The sequence below is a fragment of the Corythoichthys intestinalis genome, chromosome 13, assembly GCF_030265065.1.
Source record: "Corythoichthys intestinalis isolate RoL2023-P3 chromosome 13, ASM3026506v1, whole genome shotgun sequence".
NCBI classification, from domain to species: Eukaryota; Metazoa; Chordata; class Actinopteri; order Syngnathiformes; family Syngnathidae; genus Corythoichthys; species Corythoichthys intestinalis.
In genome coordinates, this window is record NC_080407.1 from 46,750,555 (window position 1) to 46,775,360 (window position 24,806).

The following is a 24,806-nucleotide window of genomic DNA, read 5'->3' on the forward strand; positions in this document are numbered from 1 at the left end:
GTCCAGCGAGACCACCTTCCCAGCAAGCACTGAGGCTTTAGAGACCACTGATGTTCCAGAAACTACCAATCTGCCAAGTACAGCAACAGTAGTGTCTGGCGAGACCACCTTCCCAGCAAGCACTGAGGCCTTCGAGACCACTGATGTTCCGGAAACTACCAATCTGCCAAGTACAGCGACACCAGAGTCCAGCGAGACCACCTTCCCAGCAAGCACTGAGGCCTTAGAATCCACTGAGATTCCGGAAACTACCAATCTGGCAAGTACAGCGACAACAGAGTACGGCGAGACCACCTTTCCAGCAAGCACTGAGGCCTTAGGGACCACTGATATTCCAGAGACCACCAATCTGGCAAGTACAGCAACAATAGAGTCCGGCGAGACTACCTTCCCAGCAAGCACTGAGGCCTTAGAGACCACTGATGTTCCAGAGACCACCAATCTGGCAAGTACAGCGACAGTAGAGTCCAGCGAGACCACCTTCCCAGCAAGCACTGAGGCCTTAGAATCCACTCAGATTCCGGAAACTACCAATCTGGCAAGTACAGTGACACCAGAGTCCGGCGAGACCACCTTCCCAGCAAGCACTGAGGCCTTTGAGACCACTGATGTTTCAGAGACCACCAATCTGGCAAGTACAGCGACACCAGAGTCCAGCGAGACCACCTTCCCTGCAAGCACTGAGGCCTTAGAGACCACTGATATTGTAGAAACTACCAATCTGGCAAGTACAGCGACACCAGAATCTGGCGAGACCACCTTCCCAGCAAGCACTGAGGCCTTCGAGACCACTGATGTTCCGGAAACTACCAATCTGCCAAGTACAGTGACACCAGAGTCTGGCGAGACCACCTTCCCAGCAAGCACTGAGGCCTTAGAATCCACTGAAGTTCCGGAAACTACCAACCTGCCAAGTACAGCATCAGTAGTGTCTGGCGAGACCACCTTCCCAGCAAGCACTGAGGCCTTAGAGACCACTGATGTTTCAGAGACCACCAATCTGGCAAGTACAGCGACACCAGAGTCCAGCGAGACCACCTTCCCAGCAAGCACTGAAGCCTTGGAGACCACTGATATTGTAGAAACTACCAATCTGGCAAGTACAGCAACACCAGAATCTGGCGAGACCACCTTCCCAGCAAGTACTGAGGCCTTAGAGACCACTGAAGTTCCGGAAACTACCAATCTGCCAAGTACAGCGACACCAGAGTCTGGAGAGACCACCTTCCCAGCAAGCACTGAAGCCATAGAATCCACTGAGATTCCAGAAACTACCAATCCGGCAAGTATAGTGACACCAGAGTCCGGCGAGACCACCTTCCCAGCAAGCACTGAGGCCTTAGGGACCACTGATATTCCAGAGACCACCAATCTGGAAAGTACAGCAACAATAGAGTCCGGCGAGACCACCTTCCCAGCAAGCACTGAGGCCTTAGAGACCACTGATGTTCCAGAGACCACCAATCTGGCAAGTACAGCGACAACAGAGTCCAGCGAGACCACCTTCCCAGCAAGCACTGAAGCCTTGGAGACCACTGATATTGTAGAAACTACCAATCTGGCAAGTACAGCGACACCAGAATCTCGCGAGACCACCTTCCCAGCAAGCACTGAGGCCTTCCAGACCACTGATGTTCCGGAAACTACCAATCTGCCAAGTACAGCGACACCAGAGTCTGGAGAGACCACCTTCCCAGCAAGCACTGAGGCCTTAGGGACCACTGATATTTCAGAGACCACCAATCTGGCAAGTACAGCAACAATAGAGTCGGGCGAGACCACCTTCCCAGCAAGCACTGAGGCCTTAGAATCCACTGAGATTCCGGAAACTACCAATCTGGCAAGTACAGTGACACCAGAGTCCGGCGAGACCACCTTCCCAGCAAGCACTGAGGCCTTAGAGACCACTGATGTTCCAGAGACCACCAATCTGGCAAGTACAGCGACACCAGAGTCCATCGAGACCACCTTCCCAGCAAGCACTGAGGCCTTAGAGACCACTGATATTGTAGAAACTACCAATCTGGCAAGTACAGCAACACCAGAATCTGGCGAGACCACCTTCCCAGCAAGTACTGAGGCCTTAGAGACCACTGAAGTTCCGGAAACTACCAATCTGCCAAGTACAGCGACACCAGAGTCTGGAGAGACCACCTTCCCAGCAAGCACTGAAGCCATAGAATCCACTGAGATTCCAGAAACTACCAATCCGGCAAGTATAGTGACACCAGAGTCCGGCGAGACCACCTTCCCAGCAAGCACTGAGGCCTTAGGGACCACTAATATTCCAGAGACCACCAATCTGGCAAGTACAGCGACAACAGAGTCCAGCGAGACCACCTTCCCAGCAAGCACTGAGGCCTTAGAATCCACTCAGATTCCGGAAACTACCAATCTGGCAAGTACAGCGACACCAGAGTCCGGCGAGACCACCTTCCCAGCAAGCACTGAGGCCTTAGAGACCACTGATGTTTCAGAGACCACCAATCTGGCAAGTACAGCGACACCAGAGTCTGGCGAGACCACCTTCCCAGCAAGCACTGAGGCCTTAGAATCCACTGAAGTTCCGGAAACTACCAACCTGCCAAGTACAACAACAGTTGTGTCTGGCGAGACCACCTTCCCAGCAAGCACTGAGGGCTTAGAGACCACTGATGTTCCAGAGACCACCAATCTGGCAAGTACAGCGACACCAGAGTCCGGCGAGACCACCTTCCCAGCAAGCACTGAGGCCTTAGAGACCACTGATGTTCCAGAGACCACCAATCTGGCAAGTACAGCAACAATAGAGTCCGGCGAGACCACCTTCCCAGCAAGCACTGAGGCCTTAGAGACCACTGATGTTCCAGAAACTACCAAACTGGCAAGTACAGCAACAGCAGAATCTGGCGAGACCACCTTCCCAGCAAGCACTGAGGCTTTAGAGACCACTGATGTTCCAGAAACTACCAATCTGCCAAGTACAGTGACACCAGAGTCCAGCGAGACCACCTTCCCAGCAAGCACTGAGGCCTTAGAATCCACTGAGATTCCGGAAACTACCAATCTGGCAAGTACAGTGACACCAGAGTCCGGCGAGACCACCTTCCCAGCAAGCACTGAGGCCTTAGAGACCACTGATGTTTCAGAGACCACCAATCTGGCAAGTACAGCGACACCAGAGTCCAGCGAGACCACCTTCCCTGCAAGCACTGAGGCCTTAGAGACCACTGATATTGTAGAAACTACCAATCTGGCAAGTACAGCGACACCAGAATCTGGCGAGACCACCTTCCCAGCAAGCACTGCGGCCTTCGAGACCACTGATGTTCCGGAAACTACCAATCTGCCAAGTACAGTGACACCAGAGTCTGGCGAGACCACCTTCCCAGCAAGCACTGAGGCCTTAGAATCCACTGAAGTTCCGGAAACTACCAACCTGCCAAGTACAGCAACAGTAGTGTCTGGCGAGACCACCTTCCAAGCAAGCACTGAGGCCTTAGAGACAACTGATGTTCCAGAGACCACCAATCTGGCAAGTACAGCGACACCAGAGTCCAGCGAGACCACCTTCCCAGCAAGCACTGAGGCCTTGGAGACCACTGATATTGTAGAAACTACCAATCTGGCAAGTACAGCGACACCAGAATCTCGCGAGACCACCTTCCCAGCAAGCACTGAGGCCTTCGAGACCACTGATGTTCCGGAAACTACCAATCTGCCAAGTACAGCGACATCAGAGTCTGGAGAGACCACCTTCCCAGCAAGCACTGAGGCCTTAGGGACCACTGATATTCCAAAGACCACCAATCTGGCAAGTACAGTAACAATAGAGTCGGGCGAGACCACCTTCCCAGCAAGCACTGAGGCCTTAGAATCCACTGAGATTCCGGAAACTACCAATCTGGCAAGTACAGTGACACCAGAGTCCGGCGAGACCACCTTCCCAGCAAGCACTGAGGCCTTAGAGACCACTGATGTTCCAGAGACCACCAATCTGGCAAGTACAGCGACACCAGAGTCCAGCGAGACCACCTTCCCAGCAAGCACTGAGGCCTTAGAGACCACTGATATTGTAGAAACTACCAATCTGGCAAGTACAGCGACACCAGAATCTGGCGAGACCACCTTCCCAGCAAGTACTGAGGCCTTAGAGACCACTGATGTTCCAGAGACCACCAATCTGGCAAGTACAGCGACACCAGAGTCCAGCGAGACCACCTTCCCAGCAAGCACTGAGGCCTTAGAAACCACTGATATTGTAGAAACTACCAATCTGGCAAGTACAGCGACACCAGAATCTGGCGAGACCACCTTCCCAGCAAGCACTGAGGCCTTCGAGACCACTGATGTTCCGGAAACTACCAATCTGCAAAGTACAGCGACACCAGAGTCTGGAGAGACCACCTTACCAGCAAGCACTGAGGCCTTAGGGACCACTGATATTCCAGAGACCACCAATCTGGAAAGCACAGCAACAATAGAGTCCGGCGAGACCACCTTCCCAGCAAGCACTGAGGCCTTAGAGACCACTGATGTTCCAGAGACCACCAATCTGGCAAGTACAGCGACACCAGAGTCCAGCGAGACCACCTTCCCAGCAAGCACTGAGGCCTTAGAATCCACTGAGATTCCGGAAACTACCAATCTGGCAAGTACAGTTACACCAGAGTCCGGCGAGACTACCTTCCCAGCAAGCACTGAGGCCTTAGAGACCACTGATGTTCCAGAGACCACCAATCTGGCAAGTACAGCGACACCAGAGTCCAGCGAGACCACCTTCCCAGCAAGCACTGAGGCTTTAGAGACCACTGATGTTCCAGAAACTACCAATCTGCCAAGTACAGCAACAGTAGTGTCTGGCGAGACCACCTTCCCAGCAAGCACTGAGGCCTTCGAGACCACTGATGTTCCGGAAACTACCAATCTGCCAAGTACAGCGACACCAGAGTCCAGCGAGACCACCTTCCCAGCAAGCACTGAGGCCTTAGAATCCACTGAGATTCCGGAAACTACCAATCTGGCAAGTACAGCGACCCCAGAGTACGGCGAGACCACCTTTCCAGCAAGCACTGAGGCCTTAGGGACCACTGATATTCCAGAGACCACCAATCTGGCAAGTACAGCGACAGCAGAGTCCAGCGAGACCACCTTCCCAGCAAGCACTGAGGCCTTAGAATCCACTCAGATTCCGGAAACTACCAATCTGGCAAGTACAGTGACACCAGAGTCCGGCGAGACCACCTTCCCAGCAAGCACTGAGGCCTTAGAGACCACTGATGTTTCAGAGACCACCAATCTGGCAAGTACAGCGACACCAGAGTCCAGCGAGACCACCTTCCCTGCAAGCACTGAGGCCTTAGAGACCACTGATATTGTAGAAACTACCAATCTGGCAAGTACAGCGACACCAGAATCTGGCGAGACCACCTTCCCAGCAAGCACTGAGGCCTTCGAGACCACTGATGTTCCGGAAACTACCAATCTGCCAAGTACAGTGACACCAGAGTCTGGCGAGACCACCTTCCCAGCAAGCACTGAGGCCTTAGAATCCACTGAAGTTCCGGAAACTACCAACCTGCCAAGTACAGCATCAGTAGTGTCTGGCGAGACCACCTTCCCAGCAAGCACTGAGGCCTTAGAGACCACTGATGTTCCAGAGACCACCAATCTGGCAAGTACAGCGACACCAGAGTCCAGCGAGACCACCTTCCCAGCAAGCACTGAAGCCTTGGAGACCACTGATATTGTAGAAACTACCAATCTGGCAAGTACAGCGACACCAGAATCTCGCGAGACCACCTTCCCAGCAAGCACTGAGGCCTTCCAGACCACTGATGTTCCGGAAACTACCAATCTGCCAAGTACAGCGACACCAGAGTCTGGAGAGACCACCTTCCCAGCAAGCACTGAGGCCTTAGGGACCACTGATATTTCAGAGACCACCAATCTGGCAAGTACAGCAACAATAGAGTCGGGCGAGACCACCTTCCCAGCAAGCACTGAGGCCTTAGAATCCAGTGAGATTCCGGAAACTACCAATCTGGCAAGTACAGTGACACCAGAGTCCGGCGAGACCACCTTCCCAGCAAGCACTGAGGCCTTAGAGACCACTGATGTTCCAGAGACCACCAATCTGGCAAGTACAGCGACACCAGAGTCCAGCGAGACCACCTTCCCAGCAAGCACTGAGGCCTTAGAGACCACTGATATTGTAGAAACTACCAATCTGGCAAGTACAGCAACACCAGAATCTGGCGAGACCACCTTCCCAGCAAGTACTGAGGCCTTAGAGACCACTGAAGTTACGGAAACTACCAATCTGCCAAGTACAGCGACACCAGAGTCTGGAGAGACCACCTTCCCAGCAAGCACTGAAGCCATAGAATCCACTGAGATTCCAGAAACTACCAATCCGGCAAGTATAGTGACACCAGAGTCCGGCGAGACCACCTTCCCAGCAAGCACTGAGGCCTTAGGGACCACTGATATTCCAGAGACCACTAATCTGGAAAGTACAGCAACAATAGAGTCCGGCGAGACCACCTTCCCAGCAAGCACTGAGGCCTTAGAGACCACTGATGTTCCAGAGACCACCAATCTGGCAAGTACAGCGACAACAGAGTCCAGCGAGACCACCTTCCCAGCAAGCACTGAGGCCTTAGAATCCACTCAGATTCCGGAAACTTCCAATCTGGCAAGTACAGCGACAACAGAGTCCAGCGAGACCACCTTCCCAGCAAGCACTGAGGCCTTAGAATCCACTCAGATTCCGGAAACTACCAATCTGGCAAGTACAGTGACACCAGAGTCCGGCGAGACCACCTTCCCAGCAAGCACTGAGGCCTTAGAGACCACTGATGTTTCAGAGACCACCAATCTGGCAAGTACAGCGACACCAGAGTCTGGCGAGACCACCTTCCCAGCAAGCACTGAGGCCTTAGAATCCACTGAAGTTCCGGAAACTACCAACCTGCCAAGTACAACAACAGTTGTGTCTGGCGAGACCACCTTCCCAGCAAGCACTGAGGCCTTAGAGACCACTGATGTTCCAGAGACCACCAATCTGGCAAGTACAGCGACACCAGAGTCCGGCGAGACCACCTTCCCAGCAAGCACTGAGGCCTTAGAGACCACTGATGTTCCAGAGACCACCAATCTGGCAAGTACAGCGACACCAGAGTCCGGCGAGACCACCTTCCCAGCAAGCACTGAGGCCTTAGAGACCACTGAAGTTCCGGAAACTACCAATCTGCCAAGTACAGCGACACCAGAGTCTGGAGAGACCACCTTCCCAGCAAGCACTGAAGCCATAGAGACCACTGATGTTCCAGAAACTACCAATCTGGCAAGTACAGCAACAGCAGAATCTGGCGAGACCACCTTCCCAGCAAGCACTGAGGCCTTAGAGACCACTGATGTTCCAGAAACCACAAACCTACCAAGTACATTAACACCGGAGTCTGGTGAGACCACCGTCCCAGCAAGCACTGAGCCCTTAGAGACCACTGACGTTCCAGAAACTACCAATCTGGCAAGTACAGCAACACCAGAGGCTGGCAAGACCACCTTCCCAGCAAGCACTGAGGCCTTAGAGACCACTGACATTCCAAAAACCACCAATCTGCACAGTACAGCAACACCAGAGTCTGGCGAAACAACCTTAACAGCAAGAACTGAGGCTTTAGTGACCACTGATGTTCCAAAAACAACCAACCCATCAAGTACAGCTACACCAGAGGCTGGAGAGACCACCTTCTCACAAAGTACTGGAAAACCTGACACCACCAGCTCAGCTAATCCAGCAACAACAGAACCTGCCCATACTAGCAGTTCAGGTACTCTAACGACCACGACCACCAACCCAGCTAGTACAGCGACAACAGAAGCTACCCCAACCACAATCTCAGCTAGTACAACAGAAACTGCCAAAACAACCAACCCAGCTAGTACACAAACAACAGAAGACTCCCAGACAACCAACCCACCTAGTACAGCAACAACAGTAACTACCGTGACCACCAGCCAAGCTAGTACAGCAACAACAGAATCTATCAAGACCACCAACCCAGCAAGTACACAAACAACAGAAGCTGCTAAGACCACTGAACCAGGTCGTACACCAACAACAAACCCTGGTGAGACCACAGTATCAGGAAACACAACGACACCAGAGACTGGTAACTCCACCAACCCAACAAGCTCAGCAGCAACAACACTCAAGCCGTATCATTGCCAAAACGGGGGAACATTCACTGCAACTGGATGTCATTGTGTCAGCGGGTTTCATGGAATATATTGTCAGTTCCTAGAAGAAAGTGTAAATCTTGGTATGTTCTATCCCACAGACATGCAGCCGTCAGCAACCATACATTTTTAATCCTTAAATGCCTCTGTCCTACAGATGACATTGAGCTCCCGGTGAAAGTTGGTGTGGTGATCGACAAGGAATACAAGCCAGATTTTGACAACACCAGCTCGGAAGCTTACATACACTTCGTTGCTGAATTTGTAAAAAACGTGAGACTAGTCATGAAATTATCCCCTTCTATATCGCTCATGTCATGCATGAATTATCTTATTACTCTTTCAGATTGATGCCTTTTACAGACAAACAGACGTAAGAAACTTTAAAGAAGTGATCGTAACCAGCGTTAGGTAATGCCGTTCAAATGAAATGGTTTTCGTCCAGCTGTCAGGCCAAGGATTCAACTCCTGTCTTTGTTTCTCTCAGCCGAGCGGTTTCGCAAGGTTTGGTGAAACGTTCGCTTCCTGAAGATGAGAAGGTAATGCCAACCTACCATCGTTTAGCTTTGATATCAGATCAGACTTGATTGATAAGAATAATAATTTGGATTGATGTTTATTGCAGTTGAGATTACAATCTGATGCCACGGCTTTCCATCGAGTCACGCCAAGACAACAAGGGTAATAAGGATATGGGAAAACCGCACACATACGAATTATGGACAATACATGACGTTCGCCCTTTTGAACTTCCTGTATTGCAATCGCTTCATATAACTTGATGAGCATTGCTTTATCATGCATCACTGAAATCCAGGACATGAGGACAGGCATCCAATCGTGTTGAAATGATTTCATCTCTTTGTGTTTCAGCGTCAAAGTCAGCCACGATGTGGTTTTGTTGATTCCCAACAACAACAACACAGGATTAGAATATGTGTATGATTACATTGTTGTTCACAAGGCTTTGGCAACAGTTGTTGACTCCAACACAGGTGAGAAGGATCTCCAGAAAATGTGGTCATTGCTAGTCTTGATGATAGAAAAAGGTCTGGCAATTGGACCCTCATCAATGTTGTTTCCCAAGTCTTCCAGATTTCTGCTCAAGATGTCAAACGGACTTACTAGCTGAGTAATTGAAATATTTCACTTTTCAGATTTTCCCTACAACGTGACAGAGGAACCATCTGTGGTTCAGACGAACGTGAGTCTGGAAAGTAAGTACATTTTCAGTGAACGGCAAGTGGTCAGCTCCGCAACCATTTATTCTTTGCGTGTTGTCCCCCTCCAGCACTTTGTGCGTCGCAAATAAAGGATCCCGACCTGGCTAGGCACTACAAGGCTGTCTACAACAATAGCGTCCTGGTGTGCGTGAATCGATGCAGCCGTCTATATGACGGCGACAAGCTCATATGCCAAAACAATGGCAGTTGCAACGTTTACAGGGACGTCGGCGCCGTTTGCGAGTAAGTCCTTCAAGTGGTTTTCTTTCGTGATCATTGACGGATAGTAGACGCTGGCGCATCGGTCCTTTTGGTTTCTAAATTGTGCTTCATGCGTGTTTTCAGATGCCAGCATTTGGACTCCACTTGGTACTTGGGCAAAGACTGTTCGCTGCCCATCCAGCAAACGGCCTTCTACATCAGTTTGGTCCTCACGCTGGCTTGTCTCCTAGCCACGGTGGCAAGCTTGACCGCGTACGTGATTATCAACAAGAAAGCGCAAATGAGGTAAGGTTGCCATTGAACCAAAATCAACCACATTTCACATCGTTCACAAATCAGAACATTCACAAAATTAAGCTGCGCAAACATTATTTGCCAGTTTTTGGCAAAAAAAAGCAAATCTGCTAAAATGTGACCAAAAACAAAAAACAAAACAAAAAAATTAAATGGCCCCATTAATTTCCAAGGGAATAAGTGCTTCAAAGAACATCGGAACTGACCCAAATCAGCAGTGATCCAGAAATGCCCAAAAATCAAGAGCAAGGGAAAAATGAAGAGGACGTGACCTGGATACACTTGAAAATTAACCAAAATGTACAGAAGTGCCCTCATAATACTCTAAAACAGTGGTCTCAAACCGGTCCTCAAAGGGCCGCAGGGGGTACTGGATTTCATTCCAACCAAACGAGACAAATACCTTTTCACCAATCTGGTTTCTTACAAGTGTAATCAGTTGATTGCAATCAGGTGCTGCTTATGTTAGTAGAAACCTCATTGGTTGAACTGTTTGTGCTGGATCTGTTGGAACAAAAACCAGGACCCACTGCGGCCCTTTGTGGAGTCGGTTTGAGACCGCTGCTCTAAAACATACAGGAAGTGACCCGTAAGTAGCCTAAACTTAACAATTAAGTAACCCAAAATTAAGTCATTGGCCTGCAGCCAAATGTTTATGCATCCATCATTTCCGCTTGCTCCGGGGTCTGGTCGCAGCAGTAGCAGCTTTAACAGGGTCCAAGACTTCCCTCTCCCCAGCCACTTCAACCAGCTCTTCTGGTGGGATCCCATGGCGTTCCTAGGCTTGCTGAGAGACACAGTCTCTTCAGCGTGTCCAGGGTTGTCCCCGCCATCTGGTGGGACATGCCTGGAACACCTCTTCAGGAAAGCGTCTGGGAGGCATCTGAACAAGATACTCTAGCCACCTCAGCTGACTCCTCTCAATCCGGAGGAGTAGCAGCTCGACCCTGAGTCCTTCCCAAATGACTGAACTTCTCACCCTCTAAGGGAGAGCCTGGACACCCTCCAGGGGAAACTCATTTCAGCCACTCATATCCGGGATCTTGTTCTTTCGGTCACGACTCACAGCTCGTGACCATAGGTGAGGGTAGGAACGTAGATTGACTGGAAAATCGAGATCTTAGCGTGAGAGAATTTTATTCATGCTTAAAACACAACCATTATACATCATATTTTGTATGCTTTTGTTATGCTTGCATGAGAACATTGTAGCATAGAGCATCATTGTTATATTAACCTGTTTGAGTGTGCCTTCCCATAGCCTTGGCTATTGTAGACTGTATAACAATATGCCCAAATATGGACTGTTATGTTCCTGTGTTTTCCAATATGCCCTGAATGAATACAATGGCCGACTGTGGCTTATCAGACTGAGTTCATCAACGTTCTAGCCAGAGTCGGTGTTCAAGGTCATAACTTGAGGTGTTTTTCCCCTACGAGAGATGTTTTTTTGTAACTTGAGATGTTTTGACCAGGATATGATATAGTAAGTTTCGGTTTTGTTTCTATGATGTCAACCCATAAATAGAGGCATGCCCTGCATTTCTCTTTTGTCCACATGCGGTGAGGACGCTTTGTGCGTGGCTCCGCGTCTGTACCCGAGAGCTCTTGTTCATAAAGGCTTCACAGCAAAGCAATCCATGGTTGGGGTCTGATTCATTTCTCATCGAGCTATCGAGTTGACACTTGTCTTGGAGTTCAAAGTTGAATTTCCCTGGCACTTAGCCTTTTGAATTAATCGGAAGTGACCAAGTCAACCACGTAATTTCTCCATAAATTGCATTCTTTCGTTTCAGGAAAAAAGACATGAAAAAGAAAGTGGTGGACAAGTGGTTCAACGACGAATTTGAGTGGTCGCGATCCGACATACCCTCGACAGGACCATTCGATACTGGTAAACTAGTCTTTTCGAATTGTGATTGGAAATCAGTACCATAGGGCCAATGAGGTCGCTTGTTTCAGGACACACAAACCCATCGTTCTGCTACGACACGCCACCACCACGCCAGCGTGCCGACTCCAGACAGTCCAATTCAGCAGTGAGCGTGTTCACAATAGACGGAACAGAATTTAGCAGGGACGCCTCGCTAAACCGCCCTCCTTTTCAAGAGGTCAGTCAGACAAAATGTCCGACCACTCCCGCAATTGCTTGTAAGACATGCTTCTTCTTTCATCCCCTCACAGATAAGAATCCAGAGGCCACAGATCAGGTCAACGAGTAATGTCTGAGCGCCACCGCCGTTCCAAAAACAAGCTGTTTTTTCACGGGAAAGAGTCTGACAACCGGATTGAACTGCACTGAAACTGCCATCAGGTGGCAGTAATGAAGATTTTAACTCAGCCCCACAAAATGGCGAAGTTACGGATTATATGTCTGTATTTGCACAGTATGCGTGTTAGTAGTTATCAAATGTGGGTGTGTAATGAGTGAGTGTTTGATAAATGGGCCAAAGTGCAACAGGTCTTTTGGATGTACAGAGATGAGGGCTATAAAACAATAGATCCCCGTGACTCAAGTGATATCCAAAGTTGTATGTGTAAATAGCCAAAACATAATTATTTTACAATTTAAATGTTGTTTCAGCTGCTTTGTATGATTAAACCAGTGTTCATATGTTAGCGGGTCACAAAAGCGGCTCATTCTTCTGCTTATTTTCTTATCACAAAAGCTCATTTTGTCCACTTTTTCAGCAAAGCAGCCGCATTCCGCAGGGAAAAAAGCTAAATAATTTAAATGTATAGCCTAGCAGGCTAGGAAAAAAGAATGTTTGTTTATAGCATCGTGTGCCACAATGTCTCAGTTTTAATAAAGCAATTGTTTTTACACTCATTTTGTGTTTCCTTAGTGTTGGCTGGGCAGGGCCAGTGCATACCATGAAGCAACACGTACAGCAAAAGCAACACTAGCAAAGTGAGGTCATTCTTAGTGTGCTCTCTATCCTGGCTGCCAAGGATAACACCGCAAAGCTTCTGGGAGAATGTCCTGCGTAGGGTGTCGTTTTATGTAGTTCAGTGTAGCAAGGATTGTAACGTTTCTGATTGCGCACCTCTGGCCTTTCCAAATACGGTGACCAGCACCGATTTGACCTCACACTCACTTTGGCTTTGCGCTTGTTGATTTTGGACTGACTGACTCGACTACAGGCTACATTTATCTAGTTTAATTTATGAAAACCTACCCCTAACCAACAAAAGATAAATACAGGCTGCGAATCAATTCAGGTGTTGCTTGATGGGAGTTTATACAGATAGATACACGTGCTAGGTGCAGTCCTTTTGCCTGCTTTTTCACGCAGGATGAAGGAGCGCACAGTCACAGTATGTGAAAGTGGAGAATTGAAAACAGGACCTCCTCCGGGGCAGCCTCCTCCTCTTTCTCTTCTTCCTCCTCCTCCCGAACCGTGGGATGGAAGTTTTCCGCTGCAGAGACGGGACAAAGCCGATTCCCAAACAGATCCAGAGGCCGCTGGAGGATGCGTTTGGCACCAGAAACCGCACCGCCGCCACCACAAGCATCGCCGGCAACTTACTGTTTTTAAGCTGAGGCGAAATGCAGGTGTTGGCGCTGCTATGGGCTTTGGCGCTGGTTTGCCTGAAGGAGTCCCGGTGCGCAGAGTGCCCGTCCAGGTGTGATGTGAGCGCCTGCCCGAGCCCCAGCTGTCCCGGCGGCTACGTGCCGGACCGTTGCAACTGCTGCTTGGTGTGCGCCGCAGGCGAAGGGGAGCCGTGCGGGGACCGGGACGACTCGCCTTGTGGGGACGGTCTGGAGTGTCGACGCCCGGATGGTGGACTACGGCTGTTGTCACCTTTGAGGACTTTCTGTCGGTGCAAGCAGAGCCAGGAGGTTTGCGGCAGCAATGGGAAGACGTACGCCAATGTGTGCCAGCTGAGGGCCGCCAGCAGGAAGGCACGGCTGCAGGGACTCCAGACAGTCAGCCAGGCTTTAGCCGGAGCCTGTCACGTTGGAGCAGGTTGGGAGGGCTTCAAAATAATGTTCAATGAATTTATCACTGGTAGACATCCAGTCCATTTGAAGTGGGAGCAAGCCTCTCACTTCAAATGGATTGGACGTCTAGTGCCGTCAATGGCAGACGATTTAACTGGAGCTTCTGCCAGACAGTAGGACTTGACAGTTTCTGTACGTGTGCTCATGTAATGCATTTGAAATACTTTTTGGAAAATGTGCCAAGTGGTTTTGCCTGTCGCTTTACCTTCCTGGTGAATGGTAAGCATTCCAGAGTGGCTGTGCTTTTTTCAAGGAGCGCTGCAACAGCTGCCTGACACATTTATTTCAGCACATTCCATAATGACGTGCAGCCTTTCTCCTGCTCCCTGACTCATTCAAAACAATACGAAAGAAACTGAGCATTTAGGGAGGCCCAAGAACCATCACCAAACTAGGATAATGTCGTCCCTGTTGCAGACTTATTAGGAATCATCAAAGTCCTCACAAAATAATTTACTTATGCTGCATTAACTAGGCATGGTTTCTGGAGTCCTGAATTTTGCATACAATTTGCTTCCCGATTCTGAGAATGCACACCACAAAGATGGATAATTTAGCACGGTTTGACTCCTATATTTTTAGTCCACCACACCCTTTACATATGCGACCCACCAAAGAAACATTGTGTGTGTGTGTGCGCGCCAGACGAAATATAAGGATAGTGATTAAAGGGAAATGTAAGGCGAGTCAGCCACAATTTTGGGCTGGAAAGATTTCCAGTTTCCTTCCTCGCTATCTGGGTGTGCGTGCGTTTATGCTTTCGAAGGAAAAGAGGCCAATTGGGGATTGTGTTGATGGTGGTAGCAGTTGAGTTGAAGTGTGTTGAATTCATCAGCATTCAATGCAACACATGTTTTTGCATGTATTGTACCCCAGGTAGTCTCAGTGCCTTCAGCACAACCCATGCCTCCAGTCCGCGATACAAGTTCAACTTCATTGCTGATGTGGTGGAGAAGATCGCCCCGGCCGTAGTCCATATAGAACTGTTCCTCAGGTACACAATACTAGCTGTTGTTTGAATGCACCAATTGGCTTACTGACAGGTGTTCGCGCTGACCTAGGCATCCCCTGTTTGGCCGCAACATCCCTCTGTCAAGCGGTTCAGGCTTCGTGATGTCTCAGGACGGGCTGATTGTGACCAATGCTCACGTGGTCTCGAGCAATTCGCCCATATCAGCTCGGCAGCACCTGAAGGTAATCCCTCCCAATAAACACAAAGTCAAAGTATTGACACCTTTATCTCTCCTTGAAGGTCCAGATGCATAACGGTGACGTTTATGAAGCCACTATCAGAGACATTGACAAGAAGTTGGACATCGCGACCATCAAAATTAATCCTCAGGTTTGTGGGAATTTAGCGATTTCGTGTCACTTCAGTACCTCCCCCCAGTTGAGGTTCATGTTTCCGGTCAGCGGTGGCTAGTTACACATAATGACTCAGATTTGGCGAGTTTAGTCCTCTGGTGGTTTAGGGTTCAGACTCAATGTAAACTGAAAGTTCTGAAAGTTTGACGTCCTCATTTTCCATCCCAGAGCGAACTCCCGGTCCTGCTTCTGGGTCACAGTGCCGATTTAAGGCCCGGAGAGTTTGTGGTGGCTATCGGCAGCCCCTTCGCCCTCCAGAACACAGTCACCACTGGAATTGTCAGTACAGCCCAGAGGGACGGCAAGGAGCTGGGCCTCAGGGACTCGGACATGGACTACGTCCAGACAGACGCCATCATCAATGTGAGAGTCTGCCTGCGTTGGAGCGCCCTAAGAGAAGCCCTCAAGTTTCATTTTTGTCTTGTCCTTCACAGTTCGGCAATTCAGGAGGACCTCTGGTCAACTTGGTAAGGCTTTCTCCGGCTTCTTTTCTTCTGAACATCTCGGGAGTTGAGCGTATCTTGTCTTGAGGACGGCGAGGTGATCGGTATCAATACCCTGAAAGTCGCCGCGGGAATTTCCTTCGCTATCCCTTCAGACAGAATCATTCGCTTCCTCAACGACTCCCTGGACAAGCACAGCAAAAGTGAGACGTCGAACGTGCCTGCCAACCCTCGTCCCTCTCCACGTCCCTCCTCTTCAGATGTCAGACCGGTCAAAAAGCGATTCATCGGAATCAGGATGCTCACCATCACACCGGCGTAAGTTCGGCCACTTGGCATTCATTGACTGAAAGAAACTCCACGCAGCCTCACTCTTTATTCCATAGGCTCGTTGAGGAATTACGACAGCAGAGGGCTGACTTCCCTGACGTCCCCGGTGGTGGCATCTATGTCCACGAAGTGGTTCCCCACTCCCCGGCACAGAAGTAAGATTTGAACGATTAAACGAACAGCGTGACGGACAACAGGGCTGAAGGTCAGCCTTCTTTTTTGCACTTCCAGGGGTGGCATCAGAGACGGAGACATAATCGTCAAGCTGAACGGTCGCCCTGTAGTGAACACGGCTCAGCTGCAGAGGGCGCTTCAGGAAGAGACGGCCCTCCTGCTGGAGGTCAGGAGGGACAACGATGACCTGCTTTTCAACATTGAACCGGACGTTATCATGCAATAGACAATGGTGAGCCGTGAATTACACAACGAACATCTCCGGGACTCACTGGGAAAGACCCATGTTACAAACATCATACCAATTGACTTCGATGATTGACATACAGTGTTGTTTTCTCAGTGACCTCAAGAACAGGACAAGCTGGGAGGAAACTAAGGAACTTCTTCCAAGTCCAGATGGCATTAGGAGAAAACATCTTCAGGATGAGCTGCAGAAAGGAAGCGAGAGACACAGACAGACGCTCTGACTACAAGTCAAACAGTGCGCGTTTGCCAAGATGCTAACCTGGTAGATGCTATACGCTAACCTGGTAGATGCTATCCTGTAAAATGTAAAAGATCAACACTGTTCAGTTAAAGTAAGATTTGGGTTCGCCACGGCAACGACGCAGAGACGAAGCCAGATTGTCAATAAATTCCTTGCTCCTCAACTCTCATCTCGCTGTTCTTTCGACCAAACAACAATCCACAAGGAGTCACGCTAAAAGCCTACATCATCATCCTTTTGTTAGCTTCAAATCTGGCAGCAGCTGGATTTCATTCTATTTCGGGACCGGTTGTGTTGAAAACGAGCGTTTGCTGCGTGCGTGTATATACAAAGCGTTTCCTTTCCAGACGGCGTGAACTCACATTGACCCGGCAGTGCGCCGAAGTGACGGAAAAAGGGCTCCTGCTAACAAAATGCAGCCATTCACAGTTTTTCGGAGGGAATACGTACCTTGCTACAGTGTGGTCGCTAAGGTTCTCCATAAAGGTCACAAAGCAAACATTCATTTTTCATCAGCTTTTATCTCAGCAGTAGCCTATCCTATGAAAAAAGAAACCAATGCATGTATTTCTGATTAATTTATTGCTTGTGTTTGTCAAAAAATAAAGTCATTTTAGGTATCAATTTAAAAATATTGACGAAATCCTGATTATTTTCCCAAAACTGTTCAGTCCAAGTCACGCAGCTTCTCTGATGAGATTGGCAAGGCGTCGGAAAGCCTGTTAGGAGACAACGGAAGAGATTCAGTCTTCTGCACTCAGCGTGTTTTAGCACATGTGGGCGTACTTCATCAATCTGTTCGGGGGTGGCCAACGAAAACGCCGCCCTGACATAAGGACACGGCTCGTCGCTGTTGATCAAGAAAACATCTCCTGGAACCAGCAGCACCTTTTGAGGATGCGACACAAACACAAAAGGGTCCGGCCGAGTTGCTGCAAAACCGAGCGGGACGTTTCAGACCTCTTTCTCCAAGGCCTTCTCCACAATGAGCTGCCGGGTGTCACGGATGCCCGTGAGCTCCAGCCACAGGAACATCCCCGCCGAAGGGGCGTGCCACTTAGCCAAACCTGATGGTGTTCCCAAAAAACAAAACCTCATCCTGTTCCAGCATTAAATTCAGATGACTGTACCAGGACGACAAGGGTGTACCTGTGAGCCACTTGTGAGCAGAACTAACCATGGCATCCCGCTGTTTTCTGTAGAACTCTATCACTCTGTGTCAAAAGGACTAAAATCTTTACGAGTTCACGTATTGGCCTACACCAAAAAAAGGGACTCCATACCTGTCTATTTGTTGAAGAAAGCCCTCCTGGCCCCAGCTGTGCAACACTTGTGACACCATAAGCTGCAAATGCATAGTATTACTCTTAACATTAGCAAGTAGCAATAAATTAGCATCCCTGTTTTTATAATGCTAACCTGTGTGAAGGTGCTGGTGTGCATGGTGGACGCTTGAATGTGCAGCACCACCCTCTCCACCAGCGGTTTGGGTCCCGTCACAAATCCGATCCTTAAGCTGCAACGGGTAAGAAACATCCATTCGAAACCCAAAGTTGGGCTAACGGCTAACAGTGAGGGATTACTATTATTATTATGATTACCCCGAGGACAGGATCTTGGAGAAGGAGTCTGTTCTGATGATGCGTCCGTCTACATCCATGGAGAGAAAGGTGGGTGCCCAAGGTTTGTCAAACTGCAGGAAGTAGTAGGGGTCGTCCTCGATGATGAGCATGTCGTAAATTCTCGCGAGCTGTACCCAAACATGACATTCGAACGCCATACTGTTAGGTCTCCCCAGCCCGGGGTCTCTTGCGCCCGTTTGGCCACTCTGATTAGTTTGTTTGTTCAAGTGTTTTAGGTATTTCTACGAGGAATAATCCTTGAAAGGAAGTGTGTGACGTAGACTTGGGGACCACTTGACCACCCATGTGACAGCAGTCAGGTAAGAAGAGAAAAACAACACCTCATAGACTTCCTTCTTCCTCTGCGCAGTCATGGAAGCTCCTGTAGGGTTCCCCCCGTTGGGAATCGTGTAGAGGACTTTGGGCCGCCGGCTGTCTGACGGGTCCCAACGGGACAAGACCTCCTTGAGGGCCGCCGGTATCATGCCGTGCTGATCGCTGGGGACGTTGACAATGTTGCAACCTAACGGCTGGAGCTGGGTTGCAGAGAAAAAGATTAAGCTTGGAAGTGTTTCACAAGAGACGGATGCGGTCTCACCGCCGCCAGTGTTCCGGGGTAGGTCGGAGAGTCCAGGAGGACGTCATCTCCAGGGTTGACCAGCATCTCAAAAACCTGCCAGAACACAAAAATGCTACAAAGTTGCCTGGAAGTGAAAAAGAAGCGGTCGTACTTTGCAGAGTCCCTCCTGGCTCCCGGTGGTCACGCACATGTCCATCTGTCCTTTCTCAGGTGAGTATGCAGCTGTCGGTGGGTTGTGGAGGTCCTTCTGCAGGTTTTTCATCCATGTCAGCAACTCAGGGATTCTGCATCGAGGATACAGGCAAAAATAAAAACTCAACAAACAAAATAAGTTGGGGTCTCACGCTTGGACTCTCACCCGTTGGAGGCGGAGTACTGGAGGGCCCTTTTCATAGTTGCTTGGCTGAAGGTGACCGCCGGACCGTTCTTGACCTTGATGACAGCTGACTCGAAGGGGAAGGTGTCGGGGTTGGGTGCCCCACCTGCCAGTGAAATCAGCGATGGGGGCGAGCGCTGTTGCAGCTCAGCTTGAGACGCAAAGCATGGCGAAAACATGATCAGACCAGGACAAATACAAGTATATTGTACATGTATGTAAAGAACATAACTTTTTCGAAATGTTATTAATTAAATTTCCAAAGGTGGATACTTTTATTGGCAATTAATGTGAAGGATAGTAGTATTGAAGTAATTTAACAGTTTTAGTGGACATTAAACATGTGAAATGATAAATTTCCAGTTTGGAATATTTTCTAAATCCTCCATGTTAACTTCACACGACGTCTCCTTAGTGTAGGGGCACTATGTGCTTGATTTTACATGGAAAATGCCTGTCGAACAAATACACTAAACGTGACTTCTACAGGACACTCACTTAGCATTCTGATTGGCGAAGGTTTCCTTGCAGCACTAACAGCGGTGAGGAACCGAGCGTAATTCATGTTTCTTGTGGGCAGACTTCCCCTCACAACACTCATAGACAGTCCAGTGACGTGGTTCTAATTATTTTATTTATATAAACACAAGTTTACAACTTAAAAAGCCAATTTGAATCCTAATGACACACGCCCAGTGAAGGGAAAGTCAACATTGACGCGTGCTTATGACGTCACTAACCTGTCACACTACCCTCTGACATATTTGTGTGTTTTATTTTTGGTTTATATTGATAATTGTTCACATTTGTCTCTTTATCATGTTAAAAAAAAAAAGAGACGAATGGCTGGCATTGAATATCATCTTCCACTGCCATTGACGGCGACAGACGTCCAAGTTATTTTTTACTGGGAGGGCAATGATTACCAATTAGTTTTTACAAAATAAAAGCCTTTACAACATTACTTACGTTTCCTTAATTTCAGTATTTTAGGTGTCATTATGCCAAACTTACGATGTAGTCAATGTTAAAACAATACATTTTTAAAGCAACACACGCTCCTCTATCGTCTTATCATGTAATCCAAATTCGGGCGTTGCTTTACGCTCTGCTGCCAGTAGAGGGCAGTCAGTGTCAAACGAGTGACGGAAATGACCAGGAAAAATAATAAAGAACCGTAAATCCTTATCTTATGTTGTTAGCATTAGCTTGGACCAACTGATATCGTTCTCGAACTAGTTATCGTTTTTTTTGCCGATAAGTTCCGATATTGATGCTGCAAAACACATCGTTTTGTGGTTGATAAAATAACAATTACCAAGAAAAGCCTAAATTAGTTGACTTTAGCCTGTTTGCTGCCATGTAGAGCTGCAAGCTCGTGCTAATTTCAATGGGGAAAAGGAAAGACGTGGTCCAGTACAGATTTCTTAGTAAGTATTCAAATCGTTGATGCAAATATTGTGTATTTTGAATGACACCATTTAGGTATGTGTGTACAATTTAAATGCACCAATTGCCAAAGCAGTGTGGAGCGTGTCAAAATGGTAGATTCCAGATTGCTTTCATAATGTTCTCGAGCCTTAATTTCAAACTGTTATGAAAAAATGGTTGTTTTGTATACATCGTTTTTTTCAATTAGGGGTGTGACAAAATATCGAAATGCTGATATATCGTGATACTTTGTATCCCAAAAGGGTTATCAGTATGCTACTGCCAAGAATCGAGATATCGTTTTAAAAAGGTGTCAATGTTTAAAAAAAAAAAAAAAATAAAATAAAAAGGAACCAACAAGTTGCTATCAAAATCTTCCACCATTATACAACCCCTAGCAAAAAGTATGCAATCACCAGTCTTGGACGAGCACTGACATTTTATCATGTAGAACAAACTCAGATAAAAAGCTTGAAAAAATAATGAATTAGTTCAAAAGTGCAACTCTTTAGCATTCAGAAACACTAAAAGAAATGAAAAAAAAAACCATTGTGGTGGTCAGTGAATGTTGATTTTATAGTGCTAGTGCAGTTAAATATTTATGGACAAACTCCATTCTGAGGAAAAAAATATGGAATCATGAGAAACAAACAAAGAAATAATCAAAACTTGCAGTTGCCAGATCATCCATGCAGGTTGGAGCCTTGCTGTGGATCATTTTTTTCAATTTCCACCACACGTGATCAATAGAGTTGGGATCTGGGCTATTTGCAGGCCATGACATTGACTGGATGAGTCTTTCTCCAAGGAGTGCTTTAACAGTTTTAGCTCTGTGGCATGATGCATTGTCATCTTGGAAAATGACAAAAATATTTTCAATTGAAGGGATAAGAAAGCTGTCTAAAATTTCAATTTAAACTTGTGCATTTATTGAAGATTTAACCACAGCCATCTCCCCAGTGTCTTTTCCTGACATGCAGCCATATGATCCAGGACTGAGGGAATTTTGATGTCTTCTTCAGGCAATCATCTTTGTAGATCTCACTGGAACGGCACTAAACAAAAGTTCCAGCATCATCACCTTGTCAAGAATCTGCATTGGAGCTGTTCCAGTGAGACCTTAAATGGCTCAAAATTTACCTAATTGCGTGGCATTGACTGCCACTGACAGCCATAGACGTTCAATCTGTTTGAACTGGGAGGGATGGCAGCGAATGATTCGCTGCCACCCTCCCAGTTCAAATGGATTGGACGTCTACTAGTGATAAACTAATTCCAATTCACACTAGAAGCTTGTTTCCTGTTAATTAGTTGTTTGTAGAATATGACCAATGTACTGATAATCGTTGTATCGTCAGATCAGTTATCGTGAGCTTTGTATCGCAAATCGTATCGTATCGTGAGGTACCGAGAGGTTCCCACTCCTAATTTCAACTGCAGGTGAAGGCAGCGCGGGGCCGCATGGTGTTCACAAGCACAAGCATAAAAAGCACAAGAGGCATAAGAAGAAGCACCATGGCCTCTCCGAGGCCCCGGAGCCTGTCATGGCCCCCCGTCCTCCTCCGCAGCTGCGACTTAAGATTAAGCTAGGAGGACAGACGCTGGGGACAAAGAGGTGATGCGTCGGAGCGAGCCACAATCGGTACTCACTCGCAAATCACTCTCAACTGCTATCACTCTCCAGTGTTCCCACCTTCACCGTGCACCCTGGAGTGGCTTGTCCTCCTTCACCGCTGATGATCGTGGAGGACGACGATGATGACGATGAAGACGACAAGCCTTCTGTGCCTCTCGAGCAGTACCGGGCCTGGCTTGGTGAGGACGCCTGCGTAACCTTTACCGGAATTGCAACTGAACAAGGGTTGGTTTGTTTGTTTGTCAGATGAAGACAGCAACATGGCCACATCTCCTCTCCCCGACATGGATTCAATGTTGGGGGTGCCCGTGGACGAGGAGGAGAGGTGGCTGGACGCTCTGGAGAAGGGCGAGCTGGACGACAACGGCGAGCTCAAGAAAGAAGTGGATGAGTCCCTGCTCACCGCCCGACAGGTGAGTTCGAGTAAGTCGCTTGGGATCTGCGTTTTTGCTTAGAAATTCTCTGCTCTTTAGAAAGCCCTCCTCCACAAGCAGCAGATCCAACCCCTCCTGGAACTGCCCATGGGCTACAAGGAGAAGGAGATGACGGCCGAGATGATGCAGAAGCGGGAAGAGCGCGCTCGGAAGCGACGCTTGCAGGCGGCCAAGAAGGCGGAGGACAACAAGAACCAGACCATCGAGAGGCTCACCAAGACCAGCAAGGCCAAGATCAAAAGCATGCGAGAGAAGAAGTCCAAGCAGAGCCAGTGTCCGATCGTGCGCTACAGCGACTCGGCCCGAGGCGTGACCATTTCCTTCCCTGCGGGCGTCCCCGCCCCTGAAGCAGCGCCACCCCCGCCTCCGCCCGCGGTCGCAGTGACCTGCGGGGTGAGCGGTTGCTTCAACCTGAAGAAATATAGCTGCTCAAAAACGGGTGTCCCTCTGTGCAGCCTGCAGTGCTACGAGAGGAACATGCAGTTAGTCCAGGGCGCCGCCTGAAACGCTAACATTGCGACACGTAGGAGAGGCATTCCACGCTAGTCTGTGATCGCTGAAAAACTGCAATTTTGAGAACCCATTTGTTGTAAAATTTCACAATGATTTACTTCATTAATATAGAAAATGGTGAATAAATAGTTTTAAAAACACAAATTCATGCTTGAATTCATTGTCCAGCTCCTTTTGCTGTACCCGTCTTGGTCACCATGATACAGTCACACATTAAAATGGAACCAAATAATTCACTGCGTCCGTGGGCTTCACCTGATTCTCGTTTTTGCTAAGAAATCCTTCCCAAAAGTAGACTGCTGTTAAGGTGCTAGAAAAAGGTGATGAGATTTGCCTCTCTTAAGAAGCCCCAGCAGTCATTGCGTCAAACAGCCAAGCCGAAGGAGAGTCTGAACGCCATCTCCACAGGAACCTCCGGTACAGACTCGTGGAAACACACGTAGAACTCCTGAGGAACGGGCTCCAGCAACAATCGCCTGAGAAGCAGAAAAGCCAAAAGTCAACGTTATGGACTTGACAGTAGAGCGACGACGGAAGATGATGTACCCTACGACCCAGTATGTCAGAGTGGGGGCTGGTTTCTTCTGGTCTGCCAAATTTTCTGGTCTGTAGTGGAACAGGACTCCGTGCTCTTTGACTGTACCCAAACCCTGAGGCCTCTTTGCCGAGATGATACAAAAAACGGTTAACTTCTACTACAGTCCCTGACAAAAGTCTTGTCGCTTATCCATTTTGTAGACAGTTGCTAATAACCTGACTTTTAATTATTCAATTGGTTTCCGAAATGGCTCATATGATAGCTAAGACCCTCCCAAATGATGTTGAATGTACAAAAATATATTTGTTTCACTGAAAAAAGATTTATCATTTAATGAAGACGTAAAGGTCAAATTTTGGCAAGACAAAAGTTTTGTCGCCTACAGAAAGTAGTGTGAAAATTGAACAAAAAATGTACTTCAAATACAAAAATATGTTACATACAGTAACATAAGCGAATTAAGTAGTGGTGCTGTGAGATCCAAATTTGATATTTTGTATGACTTCCATGGACTTCGGCAAGGATTCATACAATTTATTGATGAAGTCATAAGGAACATCAAAGAAAGCAGTCTTGCATGCCTCCCAGAGTTCATCAACATTCTTGGGTTTCGTCTTCCATGCTTCCTCTTTCATCCTGTTCATGTCTGGTGACTGGGCTGGCCAGTACTGGAGGATCTTGACCTTCTTTGCCTTGAGGAACTTTGGGGTAAAGATCGATGTATGCGACGGAGCACCATCCTGCTGCTGAATTTGTCCCTTTTTATAGTTAGGAATGTAAGAGGCAGCTAAGATTTGTTGATATTTTAGACTACTTATGTTGCCTTCCACCCTACAGATCTCTCGCACACCCCCAGACTGGATGTAACCCAAGACCATGATTTTGCCACCACCAAACTTCACT

At 48.2% G+C, this 24,806-nt stretch overlaps 5 protein-coding genes across 6 annotated transcripts in view; 4 read left to right on the forward strand and 1 right to left on the reverse strand.

The window, feature by feature from the left end:
* Positions 1 to 1,525, forward strand: part of LOC130928680 (mucin-17-like) — a gene marked incomplete at its 3' end in the record, with an annotated part of 33,510 nt that extends 31,985 nt beyond the window's left edge. Inside the window, exons 7-8 of the mRNA XM_057855397.1 lie at positions 239 to 356; positions 861 to 1,525. Of these exons, the coding sequence (XP_057711380.1) occupies positions 239 to 356; positions 861 to 1,525 (783 nt within the window). The remainder of the gene's footprint in view (positions 1 to 238; positions 357 to 860) is intronic.
* A 2,152-nt stretch (positions 1,526 to 3,677) lies between these two features.
* LOC130928681 (mucin-3B-like) lies at positions 3,678 to 12,772 on the forward strand. The gene is made up of 13 exons (XM_057855398.1): positions 3,678 to 3,720; positions 7,152 to 8,309; positions 8,384 to 8,499; positions 8,573 to 8,637; positions 8,714 to 8,765; positions 8,852 to 8,907; positions 9,100 to 9,221; positions 9,384 to 9,443; positions 9,518 to 9,692; positions 9,795 to 9,956; positions 11,762 to 11,859; positions 11,928 to 12,076; positions 12,150 to 12,772. The coding sequence occupies exons 1-13, from the start codon at positions 3,678 to 3,680 to the stop codon at positions 12,192 to 12,194; spliced, it is 2,301 nt and encodes a 766-aa protein (XP_057711381.1). The 3' UTR covers positions 12,195 to 12,772.
* Positions 12,773 to 13,253: 481 nt separating this feature from the next.
* Positions 13,254 to 16,979, forward strand: htra3b (HtrA serine peptidase 3b). 2 transcript variants are annotated; one of them, XM_057854151.1, is made up of 10 exons: positions 13,259 to 13,936; positions 14,848 to 14,965; positions 15,033 to 15,165; positions 15,224 to 15,313; positions 15,505 to 15,699; positions 15,771 to 15,803; positions 15,868 to 16,097; positions 16,166 to 16,264; positions 16,341 to 16,515; positions 16,627 to 16,979. In XM_057854151.1, the coding sequence occupies exons 1-9, from the start codon at positions 13,516 to 13,518 to the stop codon at positions 16,507 to 16,509; spliced, it is 1,488 nt and encodes a 495-aa protein (XP_057710134.1). In that variant the 5' UTR covers positions 13,259 to 13,515; the 3' UTR covers positions 16,510 to 16,515; positions 16,627 to 16,979. The 2 variants fall into 2 exon arrangements, with proteins under 2 accessions (XP_057710135.1, XP_057710134.1); XM_057854152.1 differs by lacking the exon at positions 16,627 to 16,979 and having other exon boundaries at positions 13,254 to 13,936; positions 15,935 to 16,097; positions 16,341 to 16,506.
* A 165-nt stretch (positions 16,980 to 17,144) lies between these two features.
* aadat (aminoadipate aminotransferase) lies at positions 17,145 to 23,708 on the reverse strand. The gene is made up of 12 exons (XM_057854153.1): positions 19,850 to 23,708; positions 19,334 to 19,502; positions 19,127 to 19,259; positions 18,994 to 19,068; positions 18,737 to 18,931; positions 18,375 to 18,523; positions 18,193 to 18,289; positions 18,057 to 18,118; positions 17,923 to 17,987; positions 17,734 to 17,840; positions 17,560 to 17,661; positions 17,145 to 17,492 (listed from the first exon to the last, which is right to left on the reverse strand). Exons 1-12 carry the CDS (start codon positions 19,950 to 19,952, stop codon positions 17,451 to 17,453), a joined length of 1,299 nt encoding a protein of 432 aa, XP_057710136.1. The 5' UTR covers positions 19,953 to 23,708; the 3' UTR covers positions 17,145 to 17,450.
* ino80b (INO80 complex subunit B) lies at positions 20,486 to 23,515 on the forward strand. The gene is made up of 5 exons (XM_057854154.1): positions 20,486 to 20,781; positions 22,223 to 22,397; positions 22,467 to 22,597; positions 22,665 to 22,831; positions 22,892 to 23,515. Exons 1-5 carry the CDS (start codon positions 20,742 to 20,744, stop codon positions 23,354 to 23,356), a joined length of 978 nt encoding a protein of 325 aa, XP_057710137.1. The 5' UTR covers positions 20,486 to 20,741; the 3' UTR covers positions 23,357 to 23,515.
* Positions 23,709 to 24,806: the final 1,098 nt, after the last annotated feature.